General features: G+C 42.2%; 1 protein-coding gene across 3 annotated transcripts in view; it reads left to right on the top strand.

Moving 5' to 3' along the window:
- MTUS1 (microtubule associated scaffold protein 1) overlaps window positions 1–22,112 on the top strand; it is a 160,210-nt gene that overhangs the window by 38,990 nt on the left and 99,108 nt on the right. For 2 of the 3 annotated variants that reach the window (XM_029226358.1, XM_029226357.1), the window contains exons 2-3: window positions 14,508–16,759; window positions 21,595–21,790. In XM_029226358.1, the coding sequence (XP_029082191.1) occupies window positions 14,663–16,759; window positions 21,595–21,790 (2,293 nt within the window). In that variant the 5' untranslated portion in view covers window positions 14,508–14,662. Of the gene's footprint in view, window positions 1–14,507; window positions 16,760–21,594; window positions 21,791–22,112 lie in introns of those variants that run through there. The other variant, XM_029226359.1, reaches the window with a different exon arrangement.

Raw genomic sequence — 22,112 nt, 5'->3', positions numbered from 1 at the left:
CAGGATGAATAGTGGGTAAGCACCTACTATAACTAGTAGTTACAGACACAGGAGCCCAGGAAAGGCTGGAGCAGCAGGGAGAGACCCAGTGAAGGGATGGGACTAGTATGTGGCCTTTGGGATGGGTGGGATTGATACATTTTCCCATTTCTTCAGAGTCTAATCAAGGATGGTGGTGGTACTCTGTGGACATTTAATTACCAGATTTCTGATCTTGTCCTGAAAGTTGCATTGATACTAATAGGATTTGTTTTGGCCAATAGAATGTGCTTTCAGATTTATTGTCTTTGACAGCTATGTCAAACTTGAACTTGTGGACAAAAATTCACTACATGGGCACCCAGTGTCAACTAGTCTTAAAATGTCCCTAAAGTCAAAATTAATTAGATTTTTAATTTTTTTCACAAAGGTAAACTAATGCTAGCATGACGATCTCTTAATTTATGCTATAGGATAACTTTATCATGTGATCATTTATGTGAAAACTGATAAGATTTGTGAAAACCAGGAGGCACTTTTTGGTGATATTTTCTTACGTCTGTCATTAGGTAATTTAGGAGCCCTGTGGTGCCTGCTTTTGTGAATGTTTTTATCAAGATAAATATTAACCGATTGTACCCAGAGAGTTAAGACTATACTGTCCTTGTGATTGGTAACCTTGCTGAGTCAAGAAATAAAAATGAAATCAAAAGCAATAGATTTTTAAATGACGGTATATGGCAAACAACAGCTAGTGCCGAGCATTTGAGAATGGACTAGTTCAGGGTCAGCACAGTGCAGCTTGAAGGCCAAATCTGACCTCTCCCTGTCTCTGTGAGGTTTTTTATTGGGATGTGGCCACGCTTATTCACTTATATAATGTCTGTGGCTTCTTTTGTTCTACAGCAACTGAGTTGAATAAATGCACCAAAGAGTGTATGGACTGTAATGCCCAACACACTATTTGGCCCTTGACAAAAGTAGTTTGCCAACCCTTGTACTAGATTAACGTCTGAAGACTTCTTGGAAGAAGCAAACGATTTAAGGAAGAAAACAGAACAGGGACGTGCATTATTGTAAACCATTTTTTGATGGGTATAATTTTCTTGCATCAAATGCAAGTACACAGAAATTACCTTTTTTCCTGGCCATCGTTAGATGCTATTAGCTTGGATGTCTGAATATTATCAGTGGGTGAGAAGACAGGGCAAATGGAATCAGCTACCCTATTTGTGTCCCCAACAATTTGAAGATCATATGGTTTTTTCATATTCAGCAAGTGCTGATTATAATATTTTTTTGTTTTGACAAAAGATGACTAAAATGATACAGTTCTTCATGATTACTCCCTTCTTTCCAAGTAGTTACAGTATTATTTAAGAATGTAGGGCTTCCCTGGTGGCACAGTGGTTAAGAATCTGCCTGCCAATGCAGGGGACACGGGTTCGATCCCTGGTCTGGGAAGATCCCACATGCCGCGGAGCAACTAAGCCCATGAGCCACAACTACTGAGCCTGCGCATCTGGAGCCTGTGCTCCATAACAGGAGAGGCTGTGACAGTGAGAGGCCCGCGCACCGTGATGAAGAGTGGCCTCTGCTTGCCGCAACTGGAGAAAGCCCTCGCACAGAAACAAAGACCCAACACAGCCAAAAATAAATAAATACATTTATAAAAAAAAAAAAAAGAATGTAATTTGCTGCCCACACCCCCCTCCCCCAAATAAAACCTGAAAAACAGTCAGGTTCAAATACAATTCTAATTTAATTCTTGCTCTCTTGAAGTCCAGAATGGGTATTTGGGTGGGCAGTGATTTAGGGGTGCAGGCTTCTTCCATCCTGTGGTCCCACCATCTTTAACACATTTCAGTATGTGGCTTCCTTTGTTCATCTGCACAAGCCATGTATGGAAGAGAGCATGAAGGATCACACAGGAGTTTTACAGTCCAGGCTTAGAAGTGGTCCATATAGTGTCTGCTCACATTCTGTTGACTAGGATACATGGCATTTCCCTGCAAGAGCGGTAGGGAAATACTGTCTGACTGTGTGCCAGAAAGAAAAGGGAAATGGGTTTCATGACCAGCCCATCTCTGCCAGTTGCTGGTTATTAAAACCACTGTATGTTTTTGTTTGTTTGTTTGTTTTTTTGTGGTACGCGAGCCTCTCACCGTTGTGGCCTCTCCCGTTGCGGAGCACAGGCTCCGGACGCGCAGGCTCAGCGGCCATGGCTCAGGGGCCCAGCCGCTCCGCGGCATGTGGGATCCTCCCAGACCGGGACACGAACCCGCGTCCCCTGCATCGGCAGGCGGACTCTCAACCACTGCACCACCAGGGAAGCCCCACTTTATGTTTTGAGAACCATCAGATATTGGTGACAGACAGAGGCCCTCACTTCTCATCTTTTCTTCCTTTGTCTTCCCTGAGAGCTGTGAATCACTCATCTTGGCTGAAATGGAATAATTTGGGTAGAGGAACTCATGGCTGATTTTAATGAAGGTCCTACCTTAATGCTTTGCGCAAGTGTTTCCATTTCTCCCACTCCTGGGCAAATGGTAAGGTGGTACTTCCCAGCCGTCCTGAGGTTGAGGGTTGTCCTGTGATCTGCTTTGGTGAAATGTGAGCGGGAGGGAGGGCAGGAGCTTTAAGAGTGAGTGGCCGCTTTGTGGTGGTTCTTTCCTAGTGTCTGGTGGTTGTGGAAGTTTTTCCTGAGACGAAGCCTCAGTCAGCCTGGATCCCTGGCTGACGGTGGATATGAGCAGAGCTCCCTTCCAACACCCTGGACATTTGTGTTAAACCACTGACTGACATTCTGGGTTGTTTATTTTTATAGCAAAACTGACCCCGTCAGTTTTGGGGTATAGAGCAGGTCTTTATGCTCCATGGTCTTTACCCCTGTAGTGTTTAAGTTTTCAAGCTACCATCATATTTATAATAAAAAGGTAAATCTCTTTCCACTTTTTTTTTTTTTTTTTTGGCCATCCTACACTGCTTACGGGATCTTAGTCCCCGACCAGGGATTGAACCCGTGCCCCCTGAGTGGAAGCGCAGAGTCCTAACCACTGGACCGCCAGGGAATTTCCTCTTTCCATTGTTTCTAATAGTGCTAAGCACTTGAACTGTTAGCCGCTACCTGGGTAGGCTTCACCTCAAGGTAAAGATACTTTTGGATTAAAACCAAGATCTTTACCTCAAATAATTGTTTTTTTCTTCACTGCTACTCATCCTTGAAATGAAGGACTGTTTAAACTTTTGCTGCCTTTACAAGTAGGGAGAGAAACCTCTGGAGGGAATCTAATCTTTCTTGTCACTGCCTGTGCGCCTGGGGCGCAGTCATGGGGGAGGACAGCAAGGACAGAGACCCTGACACCATCTGGGCAACAGAGAGCACGAAATCACTCTCTTTGGATGGGTGAAGAGTCCTTAGCGTCTCCACTGCCCGTTAAAGAGAAGAGAGAAGGTATAGTTCTTCTCTATACCCATATCCTGTGGCTATGGCAAAGGGTATGTGTTGCTCATGTTTAGGGCTCCATGTGCAATGCTGGCTGCATTTCCCATAATTCTGGGGGAAACAGCAGAACTATTGGGCAATACTCACGCTCCATTACGGGTTACAATGTCATCGATAGGCTGCCTGGGAACCTAATCATTGTTTATGTGTGTGTTTTTTCTTAATAACGGCAACTGTGTTCTGAATTCCAAACAACCAATCTGTAAAAGGACTTGAACGATGCACTGATTTTCTAGAAGGGAGTTGTACTAGTCTGTAACAAAGCGACACAAACTGGTTGGCTTAAAACAACAGACATTTATTCTCATGGTTCTGAATGCTAGAAATCCGAATTCAGGGTGTCAGCAGGGCCGTGCTTGCTCTGAAGCTTTTGCGGGAGGATGCTTCCTTGCCTCTTCCTAGCTCTGGGTAGCCCTGCTTGTTCATTCAGCATGACTGCAGTCTCTGCCTCTGTTTTCACATGGCCACTCACATGGCTGTCTTCTCCCTGGGTCTCCCTGTGTCTCCCTGGGTCTTTACATGGCGTTTCTCTTTCTCTGCGTGTTCCTTCTCTTATAAGGACACTAGTCATGTTGAATTAAGGCCCACCCTAATGACTTTAACCTTAACTTGATTACATTTGTGAAGACCCTATTTCCGAATAAAGCCCACTCATAAGTACTGGGCGTGAGGACTTCAGCATATCTTTTTGAGACACACGGTTCATCCTGTAACAGGAGTTTAAAAATGTACCCGCTGCAGCATACTACGTCAGTCATGCTTCCCAGAGAAGTAGAAAATATTCTCCTACATCGTATGATTTTAAAAAGTGGACTAACTCAACAACAGCAACATCAAAAATACCAATTAAAAAATGGACAAAGGACTTGAATAGACATTTCTCTAAAGAAGGTATACAAATGACCAATATGCGTGTGAAAAGGTGCTCAAAATTACGAGTCATTACGCAAATGCAGTGCAATTCAAAGCCACTATATCACTTCACACCCAACAGGATGGCTATTACATATTTTAAAAAAATGAATACAAGTAACAAGCATTGAAGATGTAAATCGGAAGTCTGTGCATTGCTGATAATGTGAAATGGTACAGATGTTGTGGAAAACGATTTTATAATTCCTCAAAAAAATGAAACATAGGGTTACCGTAGGATGCAGCAATTCCACTTCGTATATACCCACTAGAACTGCAAGCAGGGTCTCAGAGAAGAGATATCTGTACACCATGTTCATAGCAACATTGTCCACAGTAGCCAAAGCGTGGAAGCAACCCAAGTGTCCATCAGTGGATGCCAGAATAAATAAAATGTGGCCTATAAGGACAGTGGAATATTATTCAGCCTTAAAAAGGAAGGGAATTTTGACACATGCTGTAACAGGGATGAATCCTGAAGACATTGTGCTAAGTGAAATAAGCCAGACACAGACAAATATCGTGTGATTCCTCTTATGTGAGGTCCCCAGAGTAGCCAAATTCATAGAGACAGAGAGTAGAACCGTGGTTGCCAGGGATGGGAGAGGAGAATGGGGAGTTAGTGTTTAATGGATACAGAGTTTCGGTTGGGAAAGATGAAAAAATTCTGGAGAGGGCTGGTGGTGATGTTTGCACAGTCCTGTGAGTCTACTTAATGCCATGTAACTGTACAATTAAGAATGATAAATCTTATACATATTTTACCACAGTTCTAAAAAGTGGACTTCTAGAAGTCAGATTTAAGCTAGGAATTAAAGAAAACTAAAACTATGTAATATTCACTGAAGTGTCCAATAAGTAACACCCCTGTTCTTGATCTGGGTTTTGGACCAACGGAGAAGTATGACAGAGTAAGATAACTGGCCTTTGAGCTATCAAATCATCCCTGTTAAAGGCTCCTGGGAGGCTGCTTTCCAGGGTGACAGACAAAGAGCTCCTGACAGCCCGCCCCAGAATTCGGTTCTCCTAGTCATGGCCGGGCTGCTCCTGAAGTGTGGGGTCCTGTGCTCCCCGCAGGCCAACGCACTCTCAGAAGACAGTGGGCAGACGTCAGCCAAGCCTGCCCTGCCTGCTCTTCCCCATTTCCCTAGACGGATATGGTCCTGTACTTCCCCGGGGCAGGATGAAAGTAAAGGGTCAGATTGAAGCCAAGAAGCATAGACTGATGGAGCTCCCACATGAAAGGAGCCATCAGGGACGGCAAGCAGCCTCACCCCCGGCATCCCTGCTTCTGGTTCTCTTAACACATTGAACTTAGAAGTTAGCCCATGGTTAACCAGTGCCTCGCTCATACCTTCAGGGGGCTGCTCCCCAGTGAAAGCACTGTCCCTTTGGGTACTTTCCTAGCACGTCTGGGCAGGTGACAGTTTGAAGGCTCTGACGGGTGCGTTAATTATATCAACTCTGGCCACTCTGTGCCCAGGGCTTAATTTTACTTTCCTCGTTGTGATCTCAGATGATATACAGCCATGTTGTCCCACAAAGTACAATGAGATCCAATGACAAAGTTAAGTTGCCAATAACATAGCGATGCCTAAATATGAACATAAACCTCTACCACTGTCATGTTCCCAGGGGAAAATTGTAGGACTGCCTAACCTTGCAAGTGAAAATCCAGATATGTTAAAGTCCAAAATCAAATTCTCTTGGCCCTTTCATACATTCACTAATTCAACAACTGTTTATTAAAAAACCACTCTGTGTACTCTTCCAAGTGTTGGTGATATTTTGGAAAATAAAACAGACCAGAGGGGGGGAAAATATCCTGCCCTTCTGGAGCTGACTTTCTGCAGACTTCGAGTGAAAAGGCCAGAATTAAGTTTCAGTAGGCATCCTTACTGGTGTCTTAGTCTGGTCCTGTCAGGCTAGAGTGATCTTGAAACCTAGGCGGGGTTCATGTTCTCTCGGCAGCCACAGTCTGGGCCGCTTCACGGGAAGAGGCGTCATTACTGCAAAATTGTGCTGACACAGCAGCCAGTGTGTGACGAGCACACCGGCGGGCACAGAACTATCTTGTTCCCTATTTTCCTCGCTCTTCCCAAACTACCACATTTTGGAAACAGCCCAATCCCCTAACCCTGAAATAGTAATGCAGGGAGTGTTATATCTGAGCAGTAGTTTCTAAAACAGTTTTTGGTGTTTCCTAAGGTCATCGTGCTGCACCAGGAGGCCCGGTCTAGGACACACCTTTCCCTCTCTTACAAGCAGTCATTTTCACGTTTGTGCCATAGAGCTATTTCTACTGTCTCTTTCTCTGGATTTACTTAAATCTAAGAAGCCTGAGTCTTAGGGAAGACTTACCCTTAGTATTTAATTATCCAATCAAGTGCTAATTGGAAACACTTTGTTTTGGGGGTGTGTGACTTGAGACTGTGGAAAAGCCACGTGGATTCCAGCTCACCGCATCCACTTTCGGCCCCCCCCCCCCGTCTTTGAATACAGAGTGGAATTTGGGATAATTTGTATTACCTACCAGATCTGTTGTTAACAGCTGAAAGCTGGAAACATTCTAGGAACACAGGAACACACAGGAACGTTCTGCTTTGCCATTCTAAAGCCGTGAATGTACTCCGTAGACCACCAGTGTCTGAAAGGGCCTGTCGCGACTCTTTTCCCTACGGTTGTAGTTGAGCCTCACCCGAGCTGCTGGTCGGCCCGCTGCTGCCTTGCTGTGCCCTCTGAAGCCTTTGCTTTCTGCACACGCCTGCCAGGGGTGATTCAAGGTGCAGCTGTGCGCCTTGCACAGGAAGGCGGCCTGCTAACAGCCTGCCCTGGTGCCGAGACTCAAGTGGCTTTGCTTCAGATGTGCGTCCCAGGCCTTGTTTTCCTCAGGCTGCAGACCTGGGCAGACCCCTTCCATGGAGACAGCCACTCACCCAAGGACAGTGCTGCTGTGAGCTGGAGTTTCTCACTCAGCTCAAAAGAATGTATGGTCTTAGGCTTAAAGCCTCTCGCCCAGTCTGTGTTATTTTAAAACGAACATCCCAGCTGAAAAAGTGAGCTGGATTACGGGATACAGGCTGTGAGCCACCAGTGTGATAGAACCTCTGGCCGATGGCTTGAACCTAAGCACGTCCACCTTGGCCACAGTAGAAGCCCCAGTTACCCCACGTGTGTTTTGTTCCTGCACACTTTACCCCTTGTTTGTTTCTCATGGTCTGTTGCCTAGTGTAACATATTTACAGCTTTGAGGGGGCCCAGTAAATACTACCTTGTTGTGGCGACTGCTCTTCACAGTGGCCGAGCTGGCGGTTACAGTGTGCACGTCCTCCTGCAGTGGTGGGTGCAGAGCCGCAGCCCAAAGCCCCACGAGCTTCCTTGGGTTGCCGCAGCAACGCTAGCTCTTCCTGGGGGATTCTGTGGTTCCCCCCCCCCCCCGATTCAGCAACTGAAGTTAAATGTCTGGCTCTCAGGGGCCTGGCCTCCTGGACTTTGTTCCAGAGTGTGGCCGACACGTGGTCAGGATGGGCTGTTGATTCTTGGGTATTATTCTTGCCTTCCTCCCCTCTCTGGTTATGAACCATTTGAGAAATAAGAAACAGAGTAAGGTGGCTAGATGATTATAGATGAATTATAATTACAGACTATAATTATAGAATTTCATCTGTAATTATAGATCAGTTACAGATGAAAGTGAGTTTGAGGAACAGAACTGCGTTTGAGAGACACTTTCCCATGGGTCACTATGGTGCAGATAACAGGGCAGGCCTCTCCCACTGTAGGGACAGGGCCTGTTCCTGGTAGGGGTGGGGAACAGAAGAGAGCTTGTGTTCTCTGTGGGCAGCGGGGCTGGGACTAGGGTGAAGAGAGTGAGGCCAGCAAAACCTTAGCGCTTTAAATGTTGTTTACCTCGATTTTTGCCGTACGCGGGCCTCTCACTGTTGTGGCCTCTCCCGTTGCGGAGCACAGGCTCCGGACGCGCAGGCTCAGCGGCCATGGCTCACGGGCCCAGCCGCTCCGCGGCATGCGGGATCTTCCCGGACCGGGGCACAAACCCGTGTCCCCTGCATCGGCAGGCGGACTCCCAACCACTGCGCCACCAGGGAAGCCCACTGTGCCACCAGGGAAGCCCTGATCACTATTTTTAAAAATCAGAATTCATGTAAAAAAATCCACGATGAATAAAATCTCAAAAATTTAAAGGAGAGGCAGGGTCAGTATTACTGACTTTTCCCTTGCCTCAGGCTCCGGGGGGACTGTTACTGAGACTGTCTTATATTTAGTGCCCAAGGCAAATGGTACCCTCACCTTATCCTAGTCCTTGCCCAGCTAGTTCTTCCTGAATTTACAGAATCCACTTAAGTCACTTTCTTGCTTCTGGATGGAGTAAAAGGACAGAAAAAGGGCAGGAATGTTACACTCACTGAACTCCCTCCACATGGAAGGAATAAACTCAAGTAGGATTTAGAAGCAACATCTTCCATGACTATAAAAATTTTCAGTTATTTTCCATAGAGGGAGTATTAGCTATGTGAGAGGGAAGTGCAAAAGCATAAATTAAGGGTTCAAAAGTAAGGGACGTCTGTTTCCAGTTAGACAACATATTATAAAGTTGGATGTGAGGGTAACTAGCTCTGACAGTACAGTTATTGTGTTGATCTGGTTGGCTAGGTGGGCAATCTTTTCTCAGAGTTCTCTGCTACATCCTTGCTACTCCAGGGATGGTCCATGGACCAAAAGCTTCAGCATCACCAGAGAGCTGGATAGAAATGCAGAATCTCAGGCCCCACCCATGACCTACTGACTCAATCTGCATTTTTTCAGAAGCAGCCAGTTGATTTGTACTTGTTTTGTAAATGATTTAAAGTTCAACTTTGTTGTGGAACATCCATAGCCTTCATTTATAAATTCATTAAACCAACTCTAGATTTCCCCCTACTTAAATGGCTTCACTGGAAATCATTATGCTCTTAGGAAACCAGTGACTAGGTACGCTTGTACCAGTACTTTGTTCCTAGGTGTAAGATGTACTTTACTAAGCTCAGTGCTTGAGGAAGTTGCGTTTGTCAAAAGGTAGGTTGCAGGAGCTAATTTAGGACTTTAACCCTGAATTGTGAAAAAAGTAATATGATGAGGCTTAAGGGGTAAAATTATTAGCCACCTTGAATGGTTTTAACAGGAGGTAGAGCTTTATGAATATACTAGTAACACATGCCGGTGACTTTTTGTTCAACTGCTTTGTTTTTGACTTTAGAATAAAATTTATAGTTTAGGTATTGTGCACGTGTCTTTTTGTTTTACAGTACATTGAAGATTAGGTAATATTTTGGGTTTTAAAGCCTCGAGAGCTGAACTACGGTTGTGATTAGTGAGTTCTTAAAAACTTAAGATGACTGACATGATTCTGTGATTTAAAGCTGTAAGTTATAATTGTATTAAAAAACTGGTATGCCATATATTGACATAAATAAGGAGTAAAATTAGTTTATGGCTTCAGAGAAATGTGACTTGAAACAAATTCTTTTATTTCATAATTAGCATATGGGATAGCAAGTTTAGCTGTGTTAAGTTCAAATTACTGTGTTAGACATTGCATGTAATAGGAAGATGTAGAAAATACCTACTGATGGTGTAAGCCTCTACTGGGTTTACAGTTCAGTTGACAAATAAGGCACATAACTATTGTATAATCTAACAGTAGGCTGCCATTAGCAACTAATTTGGTCCAGCCATGGAGTTTATTTCTTAGAAGTGGTTTCGTCATTTGTAAAATGAGGAAATTTGAATTGGATCTCTAAAATGTCTTTCAGTATTAATGACAATGTTAATGTATTCAATTATATGATAATGGATTTTTATCTGTGGGGAACAGTCATCCTTCTTAAGCTAAGATTTAGAAACTAACCTTATTTTTGTCCAAAGGTGTTGAAATAGCTCAAATCTTGCACTAGTAGTGCTTTTCACTGACCATTTCTTTTAGTACATTTCTATCAATTTTTAACCTTACAAATCATTATAGAAATACATATTCTGCTAATCTTTTTATTCAAGAGGAGCTACCCTCTCATATTCCCACATCTTAATAAGTAGGGAAATTGTTCTCTCTCGTACAAATTGTTCTCTGAAAAAGATCTCTTTATTTTCCCAAATGGCTCTCTTAAAAAGGAAATTTAATCATTCTACTTTGTTCTGATAGATAATGCTACTGAACGACAACTTGAGAAATTAACCCTTTGGGTGAGAATGATTTAGTCCAACCTTTTCTCTTTTTTAAACATCTTTGATTTTGCTTTAGTAAAAAACGTTCCCAAGATAGTAACTTTGAAGGCTTTACAAATTACATTGTAATCATAGAAATATAAAGACATTGCGTCATGGGTCAGGTGAGATTAAGTCAAAGAATATGAGTCCAGCAAGTGGTAGAAATTTAGGTACTATTCTTATATCAGGAAAGGAGTGAGATTGGCCATAAGACAACAAGGCTAAATTTTAATTTTTTTGACAAAATTCCTGAGGGAAGCCTGGTCATCCCTTTCCTGCCCATGGCTTTGTCTGTAGTGATGAGATGGAGACTTGAAGCTATTTTTTTCCCTTAGTGAATGTTGAGGTTGATCTTCCAACTAATCCTGGAACTGATAAGCTTAACTTCAGAATTTGTTTGGTATCCAAATCTCTGTACCTCTAATTCTTTACTCTTATCTACAAAAGTAGAAAAGACTTCAGTAAATTTATTTCATACCAAAATTCTCCTTAAGTATTTCTTCAGAATACATTTTTTTTTGTGGGTTTTTTTTTTGATAGCTTTTTTTCTTGGATTTGTGAATTTTAAAAAATTATAAACACAAGGGTGCTAAGCAGTCATATGAAGGCTGATGGTTTCTTTACTTTCCTATTACTCTCTGTAATCTACTGAATTATTTTTTAAAAATTTTTTAATATTTATTTTTTTTTATTTGGCTGCGTCGGGTCTTAGTTGTGGCACACGGGCTCTTTAGTTGTGGTGCGCGGGCTTAGTTTGCCCCGTGGCATGTGGGATCTTAGTTCCCGGTCCAGGGGTCGAACCCGCATCCCCTGCATTGGAAGGCGGATTCTTAACTGGACCACCGGGGAAGTCCCAATCTACTGACTTATAAATCTAAAACATTTAACCTTAACTTTAGTGGAATTTCACAGTTGTTAGAAATGTTTTTGTATTACAGTAGCTTGGGAAAGTTCTTGGGAGACAACGCTGAACAAAATGCACAAGCTTTAAAAGAAAACTCAGGTTATATACGTTTATTGATATATACATTGTTAATAATCCTGCCTTTTTATTCTATTAATGATTTGACAAATTATTTTAAGAGCCTTCAAAAATCCTCATTTGACTCAGTAATGCTTTTATTTCCAGGAAGTTTTTCCAAAGGCAACAATCAGAGGTAGTCAAAGATTGCAGAGATATGTAGTGCAGTGCTGTTTATAAATAAATAATATTTAATGATAAATCTAGAAACAACCTAAACACAGAAGGACATGGAACTGGTGGTGTAAATTATCCTATTATACATTTATTTAAAAAATAACTTGAGGTGCTTTGACATACGAACCATTTTCTTTACTTTTTTCAGTTTTTTTAAAATCATATTTTGTATACTTTGAAAGAGGGAGCTCAGGAAGTAAAGCTCCATCAATTGAATTTAATGACTCTCTTTATCCAGGCAAATAACTTCTGTGATTTATGTTAAATGCTTCTGTTTGCAGTGCTCCTATCTGTTTATACCAGGATCTCGTAAATGAATATTGGCCTTATGGAAACATAAAGGTGTAGCATATTTCATGCTTTGTGAAATTATACGCCCCCCACGTAACTCTAAAAAATGAATAAATGGACTTCCTGATTTAAACATTTAGCTCTAACCTGTTTTATACCTGAGGATTAAAAATATAATTTGTGTTTCATAAAAACTTTTATTAAGGTGCTAGCCAAAATCTGTTATTTCAGTGATTTCTTTATTACCTAAAGAGCTATGGTGGGGAAAAAGAGACAAATTTTCTACCAGCATACAATTCCTATAGCACTTATTTTGGGATCAGAATCTCTTGTATGCGTGTGCCTGCGTGCTGCTGACATAAACATTGCAGCCTTTCTTCTTGCCCCTGGTAAAAGCTGGTTTCAGGATGCATGGCTGGAAATCCGGAGCACTGTTAGCAAAGATACTGATCCTTTCAGTTCTTCTGTCGTTCCTATTCTCCTCATTGTATTTAGGTCACTGAAGTATGTTTGAATACAGAGAAAAGATTGCAAAATAGAAAAATGAGATCTACTCTTAATTTACAAATTTCTAGGTTTACAGAATGTCATATTTTTCCTCATGGATATTTTATTTCTTCAGAACAGAACCGTGATACCTGGTTGACATTAAATACCAAGACTAGAAAGTCAGTTCAAGCGAATGTCTATCTATATGAGGTATTTGCAGTCCTAGCTTGAATATGTGGGCCTTTCTTAAGCACTTCAGTGTAATCAAAAGCATAATAAAATTTTAGTTTTTTGCAAAAATCCTTGGATTTGAAAGCTTTCGTGGGATTTTTTTTTTTTAATATTGACATATGTCGTGAATTTTTAAATTTATTTATTTTTGCTGTGTTGGGTCTTCGTTTCTGTGCGAGGGCTTTCTCCAGTTGCGGCAAGCGGGGGCCACTCTTCATAGCGGTGCGCGGGTCTTTCACTATCGCGGCCTCTCTTGTTGCGGAGCACAGGCTCCAGACGCGCAGGCTCAGTAGTTGTGGCTCACGGGCCCAGTTGCTCAGCGGCATGTGGGATCCTCCCAGACCAGGGCTCGAACCCGTGTCCCCTGCATTGGCAGGCAGATTCTCAACCACTGCGCCACCAGGGAAGCCCCTCATGGGTTGTTTTTAATGATTTTTTAAAAGTGTACACTTCAATAGTTTTAGTATATTTACAGCTCTGTGCAACCATCACCATAATCATAACCCTTAGAACATTTTTATTACCCTCAAAATAAACACATTCCAATCAGCAGTCACTCCTCATTCCCTTCCCTCGTGCCCCTTCTCAGCCCTAGAGAACCACCCATCTGCTTTCTATAGATTTGCCTATTCTGGACATTTCATGTAAATAGTATCCCATAGTGACTGGCTTCTTTTACTTATATATTCTTTTACTTTTGCTTATAATATTCTTTTATTTATATTTTAAGTCATAACATTGTATCCATGTTGTAGCATGCATCAATACTCCATTCGTTTCTCTTGCTGAAAAATATATTCCGTTGTATGGGTACACAACATTTTGTTATCTGTTTACCAGTTAATGGACATTTGGGTTGCTTCCACTTTGGGGCTGTTATGAATAATGCTTCTATTACAAATCATGTACATTTTTTTTTCTTGGTGGCCCGTAGGGGGGACCGAACCATGTACATTGGTGTACAAATTTTTGGATGTATTCCTTTCGTTTTAGTAGATACCTAAGTGGAGAATTGCTGTGTCGTACAGGAACTCTGTTCAACATTTTTAGGTACTTTCAATAGAATACCACTTTAACTCTGAAGAATCAAGAGCTTTTCTTTTTTTCAACTTTGAAATGGAGTGTGTTTGAGAAAGGCAGTGAAAATGGGGAAGAGAAACGCTAGGGCCCTAAATCTTCGTTGATCTTTAGCTTATGTGCTCTGCCTGCTTAATCTGTCTGGAAATCATTCTTCATGGAAACAATAGGGGACTTTTCTGAAAATGAAAAGGGCATTATTTCTAATTATGTTGGGACAACAGGCATAAATTGGGACCGTCCTAGGTAAATTAGGACCAGTAGTCACTCTGTCAACCAAAAAGAAGGAAAGGCTATTGTCAGATTTAGCCTCCTTCTCTATTATGGTGAGTGAGGGCAGAGGCATCTCAGATGGGAGGGGGCAGTTTTAGCAGCCCATTCTGCCCATTTCCTCAAATGAAAAAATATGTTTGAAAAGAGGGTGATTCTTTAGCTAATATCTTAATCACCCCTGTCCATAGTTGTAGGTTCTTTAAATGTAAAAAGAAAGCAATTGAAATTAATCAAGTGATGACTTGTTAACTTTCTAATATTCACTTGAGTGAAACATTTTATTTCTTCCAGGGAACAACAAATCATTTCAAGTTCAAGACAGCTTAGACTAAGAAACTTTCAACTCTGCTGAAAAACTTAGGAGATGGACACATTTTCCTTCCCTCTCATTTAAAAGGTTTTAAAGAAGAAATAAAATGGCAGAGGTTTAAAGTTAATATTTCAGGATGAATGATGATAATTCAGATGACAAGACAGAAGATGAACTGCAGTCCTTATTTATCAGTGATAAAAATGGAAACACATATGCATACAACCAAAAATCACCATGTACCCAAAACTCTTCAACCAATAATGTGAGTTGGAATTCTGCCAACCCAGATGACATGGTGGTTGATTATGAAACCAACTCTGCTGTGGCCTTTGGTGAAAATATTTCTTTAAACCCTCAGTGTGTTGAAGTACTTGAACACCAAAAGTCTTCAAGTGATTTTGTTAGTAAGGAGATGTTAGATATGCACAAGGATTCCACATGTCTGTCTTTTGCACATGTTGTAAATACAGAGGAACCCAAAGATTTGCGTAACAGTTGTCATTCCCTAGAATCATTTCAGGACCAGAGCGTTGAGACATCTCTGCCTTTTGTGTGGAATCCTAACGATGATGATTTGAACTGTACAGAAAACCCTACTGCCTTGGCGCTAAACCAGACATTTGACATGAAAGTGGATAATGTTAACTGTACCTTCATAACACATGACACCACTGGAAAGAGTCAATCTTTGCCTGCCACTGCAAGCCTGCAGCCAACCAGCATGAGAAGTAGAAATACATCTTCATCCTGTTGCGTTCCTCCATCTTCCCATTCTGATAAGATATATGTGAGAGAAATGAGTTATGATAGAGACAGCTTCGAAAACCCTCAAGCTATAGCATCACAGGCCCAAGACACAACTTACACAGCATTTTCTGACATGGTGATGCAAACTGATGTGGTTCTTCCAGATACTGAAAATCACTGTCACTGTTCTTCGGGAAAGGTCACCAGTGAGTACCCAGATGGGGCACAGCAAAGACTAGGCGGAGAAAAGGAGATACAAGCTCTAACACCAGTTTCTGATGGCATGGATGTTCCCAGTGGGTCTGTATTACAAGAGTTCTTTTGTTCATCTAAAGATGAACCAAATAGTGAGAGACATTCACAGAGCTCATATGGGCAAAAGGAAATGGGCCAAAATGTAAGAGAAACAGTGTCCAATTGTCTTATAGATGATGAATGCCCTTTACTGGTGCCAGCTTTTGATAAAAGCAAAACCCAAGTGCTGGACCCAGAACATCAAGTCACTGTGGCTAAAGACACACCAGTTGCCTCTAATGAAAAGGATTTGGGAACCCGAAATCATACCATAGAACTGATACCGAATAGCCCGCCGGGACAAAAGGTGGCTTCGTCATTTGAACTGACTTGGGATGCAGATGATATGGTCATTAGTACAAATAACATAGTTTGCATGTCCACGCCAGTCCTAGAACCCACAAACGCAACCTTTTCTCTCTCACCTATTGAAGCGACGGAGAAATGGAGTAAAGTGCAGAAGAGTAATCGAGAGCTTAGACGTTTACCAAACTTGAAGGGGGCACCGATGAACATGTCTAAACCTAATCTAGGAAAATCAACCACCAAAACGAATAGCCCCCTAGGCAGCAAAGTTAGAAAAACTGAAATCATAAGTTACCCAAGACCAAACTTCAAGAATGTCAAAGCAAAAGTTGTATCCAGACCAGTGCTACCGTCCAAGGACCCTGCTCTATCAAAGGCTGCACCCCGACCTCAGTTAACTGGGGCCTCATCACCCTCATCAGTGTCTTCCTCAAGACCGTCGACAGCTTTGAGAAAAACACCAACATCTGACTTGAATGCAGACACAAAAGCAGAAATCCTAAATAACAAGACACATAAGCAGCAATTTAATAAACTCATTACGAGCCAGGCTGTGCATGTTACAACTCATTCTAAAAATGTTTCACACAAAGTTCTAAGAACAACACCTGCCGTGAAATCGAATCAGGAAGACGTTGACAAAGCAAGTTCTTCCAATTCAGCATGTGAGACTGGGTCTGTGGCTGCAGTTTTTCAGAAGGTCAAAGGTGAACTCCCTATTAAAATGGAAAGCACAGAATGTTTGCAAATGTCCTATACTTCCAACATCGATAGGATTAGCCCTGAAAACAAGGGTGAAAAAGAAAATGGGACACCGATGGCAAAACAAGAGCTAAAAAAGGAAATTATGAATGAGACCTTTGACTATGGTTCTCTGTTTTTGGTAAGTGAAATTTTTGCCCGCTTCAGGAAATGGTGGTGGAAATGGAGAGATGTATTAGCAATTGCTTATCCACTAATAGTCAATAACATTGCTGAACTAGGTGTGCAGATTTGCTTTTAGGTATTGCTATGTTATTCAGTAATTCTGTGTCTTGTCAGTACATTTTAGAATGTTAATTGGTTACCTGCATATAAAAAAAAAAAACAAAAAAACCTCAAGTCCAGTATTTTGTATTGAGTATCAACATCCCTTTTAATAGTAAGCTGAAAGAACAGGTTACTTTAATATTTTAGTGTAATTAGTTATTTGAAGTTAAATATCTGATTATATTTTATATTTATGAAAAAATAAACGTTTTGTTTATGAACTTACAAATGTATTGGGCCACATTTGAGAAATGGCTAGGCAGTGCTGGTAAACAGTATCAACATAAAAATAATTCCTGGTCTCCTGTTGAGGAAGCTGCCCCAGGTAGTGGAGCCCTGTCCTGTGAACAGGAGGATTCCGGATTCTGCCTCTGATTAGCTAAGGCGACTCTGGGCAAGTAACCTTTTGAGACGCAGAGGTCAAAGGATTGGCTAGTAGATGTCTGAGGTCTCTTGCAGTCCTAATGTATTGATTCCCGGTACTAGAATAAAACCTATTTTATTCATGTATAGTGAAAAGGTAGTGTGTTTTATACAGTACCTGGCAGATGTTTGGGGGTTCCATTTAAACAAGAATTCACATGCAGTTCAAAGATTTTTTTTTTCCAGCATGGATATAGTTTTGACTGTAGCATGAAGAAGCTAGCTTTCTGAGCGTTGGAAGCATTTGGGAGGCTGCTCTGGGCTCTGTGCGTTCATCCTCAGGGCTGTTTCGGCAGTGGGGACTTGCACGCATCTCCAGCCCCACATAGGCTTATCCTGGGCATCTGTCCTCTGGGCCAGGAGTGGAGGTCGGTGCCAGGGTAGGAAGGCAGATGGGAGTTATCTGTGTGGAGGGCTCATGTCTGAGCGGAACGACACGTGTAGTTTGGCGAAGTGTTAAAGGGCTGTTTTAAGTGTTTTGAGGGTGCATAGGGAATTGTTAGGTCCTTTTAGGAAGATATTCTTGAGCTAGTTCAGTTTAGAGATGCTTTGGCGTTCATAGTGAATCTTCCTTTTAGGAAGAATGGCCCGCCGCAATGATGTCTAAGCCACTGAGACTGTCCATTATTTCAAAACTCAGATTTTTTTTTCTTTTTTTTTAAATTGAGTATATAAATGGTCTTTCACTGTAACTTTTATTCTGCTCCCTGCTTTTCTTCTCTTTATGCTATACCACTGAGAGCTCTTTAATTAATGTATTTATTTTTGCTGTGTTGGGTCTTCGTTTCTGTGCAAGGGCTTTCTATAGTTGCGGCAAGCGGGGGCCCCTCTTCATCGTGGTGCGTGCGCCTCTCACTATTGTGGCCTCTCCCGTTGCGGAGCACAGGCTCCAGACGCGCAGGCTCAGTAGTTGTGGCTCATGGGCCTAGTCGCTCCGCGGCATGTGGGATCCTCCCAGACCAGGGCCCGAACCCGCGTCCCCTGCATTGGCAGGCAGACTCCCAACCACTGCGCCACCAGGGAAGCCCAAAACTCAGATTTTTATTTTTAAGTCCTTTTGAAGTCAGACTTAGGAAACTCATTTTGTACAATTTTTCATTAGATACTTTGTTAAATTAAATGACAACCTCTGGTAATTCTAAGCAACATTCTTAGTTTGGTGTTTATAGATACATATACATGAAAACAATACATTTATTCCTCCTTGATTTATGGGAGATGAGAGTAAGTCTTAGCTTTCTATTTCCCATGCGCGGAATGAAACCCTGTCTTTCAGGCTTATGGTGTGATGCTGAAGTAAGGTGATAGAATCATCACATTGAAGTGGATCCCAGTACTGGAGAAATGTGCATTTTCAATGTGCTCTGTTGGTCTTGAGACAAATTAGGCCTTGAGTTCACTGAATCCTTAGGTTGCCTGCAACCTCCCAGCTGTTTGGTCGGGGTTTACCTGAAACTTCAGAAAGTTTCTGTTGGAAAAGGAATTTGACTTTAATTTGATGCAGGTTGAGTATAGCTCCCCGTTATAGAGGTTATATATTGGTGATAGTATGTTAGATAAAAGGGATGGTGAATTATCTAAATGGAAAGAAGTGGATATTTTTTTCGATGACTGCTCTGGGCCAAACCCTTTGCTCGGGTGCTTTATGTATATTATATCATTTAATTTTCTCAGAAATGGTCAGGTGCTTTATACACTGTCATTTACTCTTGCCAGTAACAACAGGAAATTTGTTAGCTACAGTTTAAAGCTTCCTAAGTGCTTACTTAACACACACACATAGCTGGTCAGTTGTAAAATTGAGATTCAAACTCAGGTCCCCTGACTTGAATCCTGGCCCTTTCTGCTCCACACACTGCAGGCTTTCAAAATTCTATGGAATGTTGGTTCTGAAAGGCAGAACAAATCTAATTTGTTAAAGATTCACTTTGTAAGTTGGTTAAAAGTTTGGTTTACTTTTTAAAAGGTTTTTCTGGGGCATTACCTTAGCCAGTTTTATGGTAGAGGGAGAAGATCTTTGTGTCCATCGCCTGCTTTTTTTGGCCAATTTTATGTTGCTTTCCAGTGTTCTCTTAGGATATGGCCCTATTTAATTTAGTTTTTAATCCACCTAGTGTATGTCGTCAACATGGGGCTTTACGTATCTCTAAGGGAAATTATCCACTTATGACTTTTTAATAAATTTATTTATTTATTTTTGGCTACATTGGGTCTTCGTTGCTGCACGTGGGCTTTTCTCTAGTTGCGGAGAGCCGGGGCTACTCTTCGTTGCGGTGCACGGGCTTCTCCTTGCAGTGGCTTCTCTTGTAGAGCACGGGCTCTAAGCACGCGGGCCTCAGTAGTTGTGGCATGTGGGCTCTAGAGCACAGGCTCAGTAGTTGTGGTGCACGGGCTTAGTTGCTCTGCGGCATGTGGAATCTTCCCGGACCAGGGCTCTAACCCGTGTCCCCTGCGTTGGCAGGCGGATTCTTAACCACTGCGCCACCAGGGAAGTCCTGCACTTACGACTTATTAAGCAAAGAAAGAATGGTCCTGGTGGGGAATAGTCAACGTATAGGTTAGGAGCATCGATTTTGGAGTTTGATGTGGTTTCACATTGTACCTCCATCCATTCATTGGCAAAATAACCTCAGGCAAGTTACTTAGTCTCTGTGAGGCTCAATTTTTCTCTGATGGGAGAATACGAATTATAGCTTATGGTGTTGAACTTTGTTCTTTGAGCACATCTCAGGCTCTCATTTCCTACACGTAGAATGAGAACCTTTATTGGGTGCCTACTTCGTGCTCTATATGACAGTGACGGTTGAGATTTAGAGAAGGAAAGACACAGTCCCTGGCTGAACCTAGTGCCTAGTACAGTGGGTAGTATTAGGTCCTCAGTTGGGAGTGTGTATAGACTCCCTAGCCTGCTCATGGTAGAGTAGGGTGGTGGCGATGGGGACACTTGTCAAGGAAGGGAAGGCTTCTAGGGGAGAGAGCATGTTGGTCACTAGCTGAAGCTTAAAGATCAAGGATGAATGGAAGGGTATTTTGGGTGGAAGGAATAACATGTACAAAGATGAAGAAACATTCTCAGTTAGGGGACGCAGGGTAGTGAGTATCATGGGAGCTGGGGGTGCAGAACCGTGAACAGTAAGGAGCAAGCTGAAGAGGGTGGCAGGGCGGCCACATCCAAAAGGCCTTATTTGGAAGAGTCGACTTTATCTGGGAGACGGAGGGAAGCCTCCTTGGACTTGAGAGAGATCGCCTTAGCAGGGGACTGGGAGGTGAATTGGATATGGTTCCAGGCATCCCAGAAATGATGCAACCTGTACTAAGGCTGATGGAGAAGGGTGAGAATGACATCCAGAGGGGCTTAGGAGGTAAGAAAGGAAGCCCCTAGAAATAGCTTTCATTGTGTGAGTTGGGTGCCTGGGCACATGGTGGTGAATACGAGAAGAGCTAAGTTGTGAGATGGATGAGTAAAATTAATCTGAGTTTTAGAAACTGCTTCATGTTCTTCTGCTGTGAAATGCAGTATGATGGAAGTATCAACCTTGTAGGGTTATTAGGATTAAATGAATTGTGCATATCGAACTTATTTTTCATTCTGTAAGGTCTGTAGGTTGATCAGTAAAAATAACAATAATATTATTGTCAACATTGTTAGGTCGAGGTGCCTGATGGATGCTAAGTGAAGCAGAGGAAGAAAGAAACTGGATATATGGGGAACTCGGGAGAGAATGTTGGCTTGGACGTGAGGACTTGGGATACAGCGGTGTTTAGGTGGCAGTGGAAAGAGTGGACAGGATCATGTGGGGAGAGTATATGGTGAGAAAGCTTACAGGACCAAGTTGAGGACCCTTGTGATGACCAGCATTTGAAGGTATAGAAGAGCAGAACCCAGAAATGGAATAACCAGACAGATAGAAGGGAAACCAGGAGAGAGCTCTGGGAGAGAAACCAAAGAAAGATGATGGAATCATCAGCGTTGGAGACCATGTAGAGGGCCTCTGCGGAAAGAACTGAAAGCTGTGGCTTGAATTTAATTTGTGGCATCAGTCACCTTGGGAACAGTTTCCCTGATGGGGACAAAAGGCAGATCATGACGAATCAAAGAGTAAACTATGAAGAGTTTAAATTTCTTTATAGTAAAAATGAAAACTAAATGTCCATCTGGCATATCTGCTTAGACAGAAATTGTGTTTTTCTGCATACCTAACCCCACCAGGAGGTGGTGTGGGGAAGGTATGATCTGGACTGAAACCTTCATTATTTTTTCCACAGGGTTCTGCTTCAAAAACTGCAACCATCTCAGGTAGGAGTCTAGCCAAGCCCAACTGCTCCATTTTGAGGAAAACACCTGGTCCGAAAGCCAAAGTGGGACCTTCTGTTTCATGTTTGAGGCGGAATAGTGACAGTAGAAATCTCAACTCTGATCGAGCCGTATCTCCCCAGAGGATAAGGCGTGTGTCCAGTTCTGGTAAGCATAAAATAATTCAGTTGTGTTTTATAGCAGCTTATGAATTATTTGAATGTAAAATTAGTCCTATCAGGCAGCAGAGAGACCGGTTTTGGTTATAGAGTTCTAATGCATTGTGTCAGTAAAGCATTTAGCCTTTTGTGGACCAGTATCTTGCACAGGGAAGACTGAAAAAGAAGTCTAAGACACAGCCCTGATCCTTGAGTAACATAAAGGCTAGTTGGGGAGAGAGAGATGTGCATAAAGCAACGTAAAAGCTATTCAGAAGCATGCGTACACACACACACACACACACACACACACACACACACACACACACACA

Source organism: Monodon monoceros, unplaced genomic scaffold (assembly GCF_005190385.1).
Source record: "Monodon monoceros isolate NGI ecotype Baffin Bay Population unplaced genomic scaffold, NGI_Narwhal_1 Super_Scaffold_17, whole genome shotgun sequence".
Classification (NCBI taxonomy): Eukaryota; Metazoa; Chordata; class Mammalia; order Artiodactyla; family Monodontidae; genus Monodon; species Monodon monoceros.
This window is presented reverse-complemented; position numbering and strand designations above follow the sequence as displayed.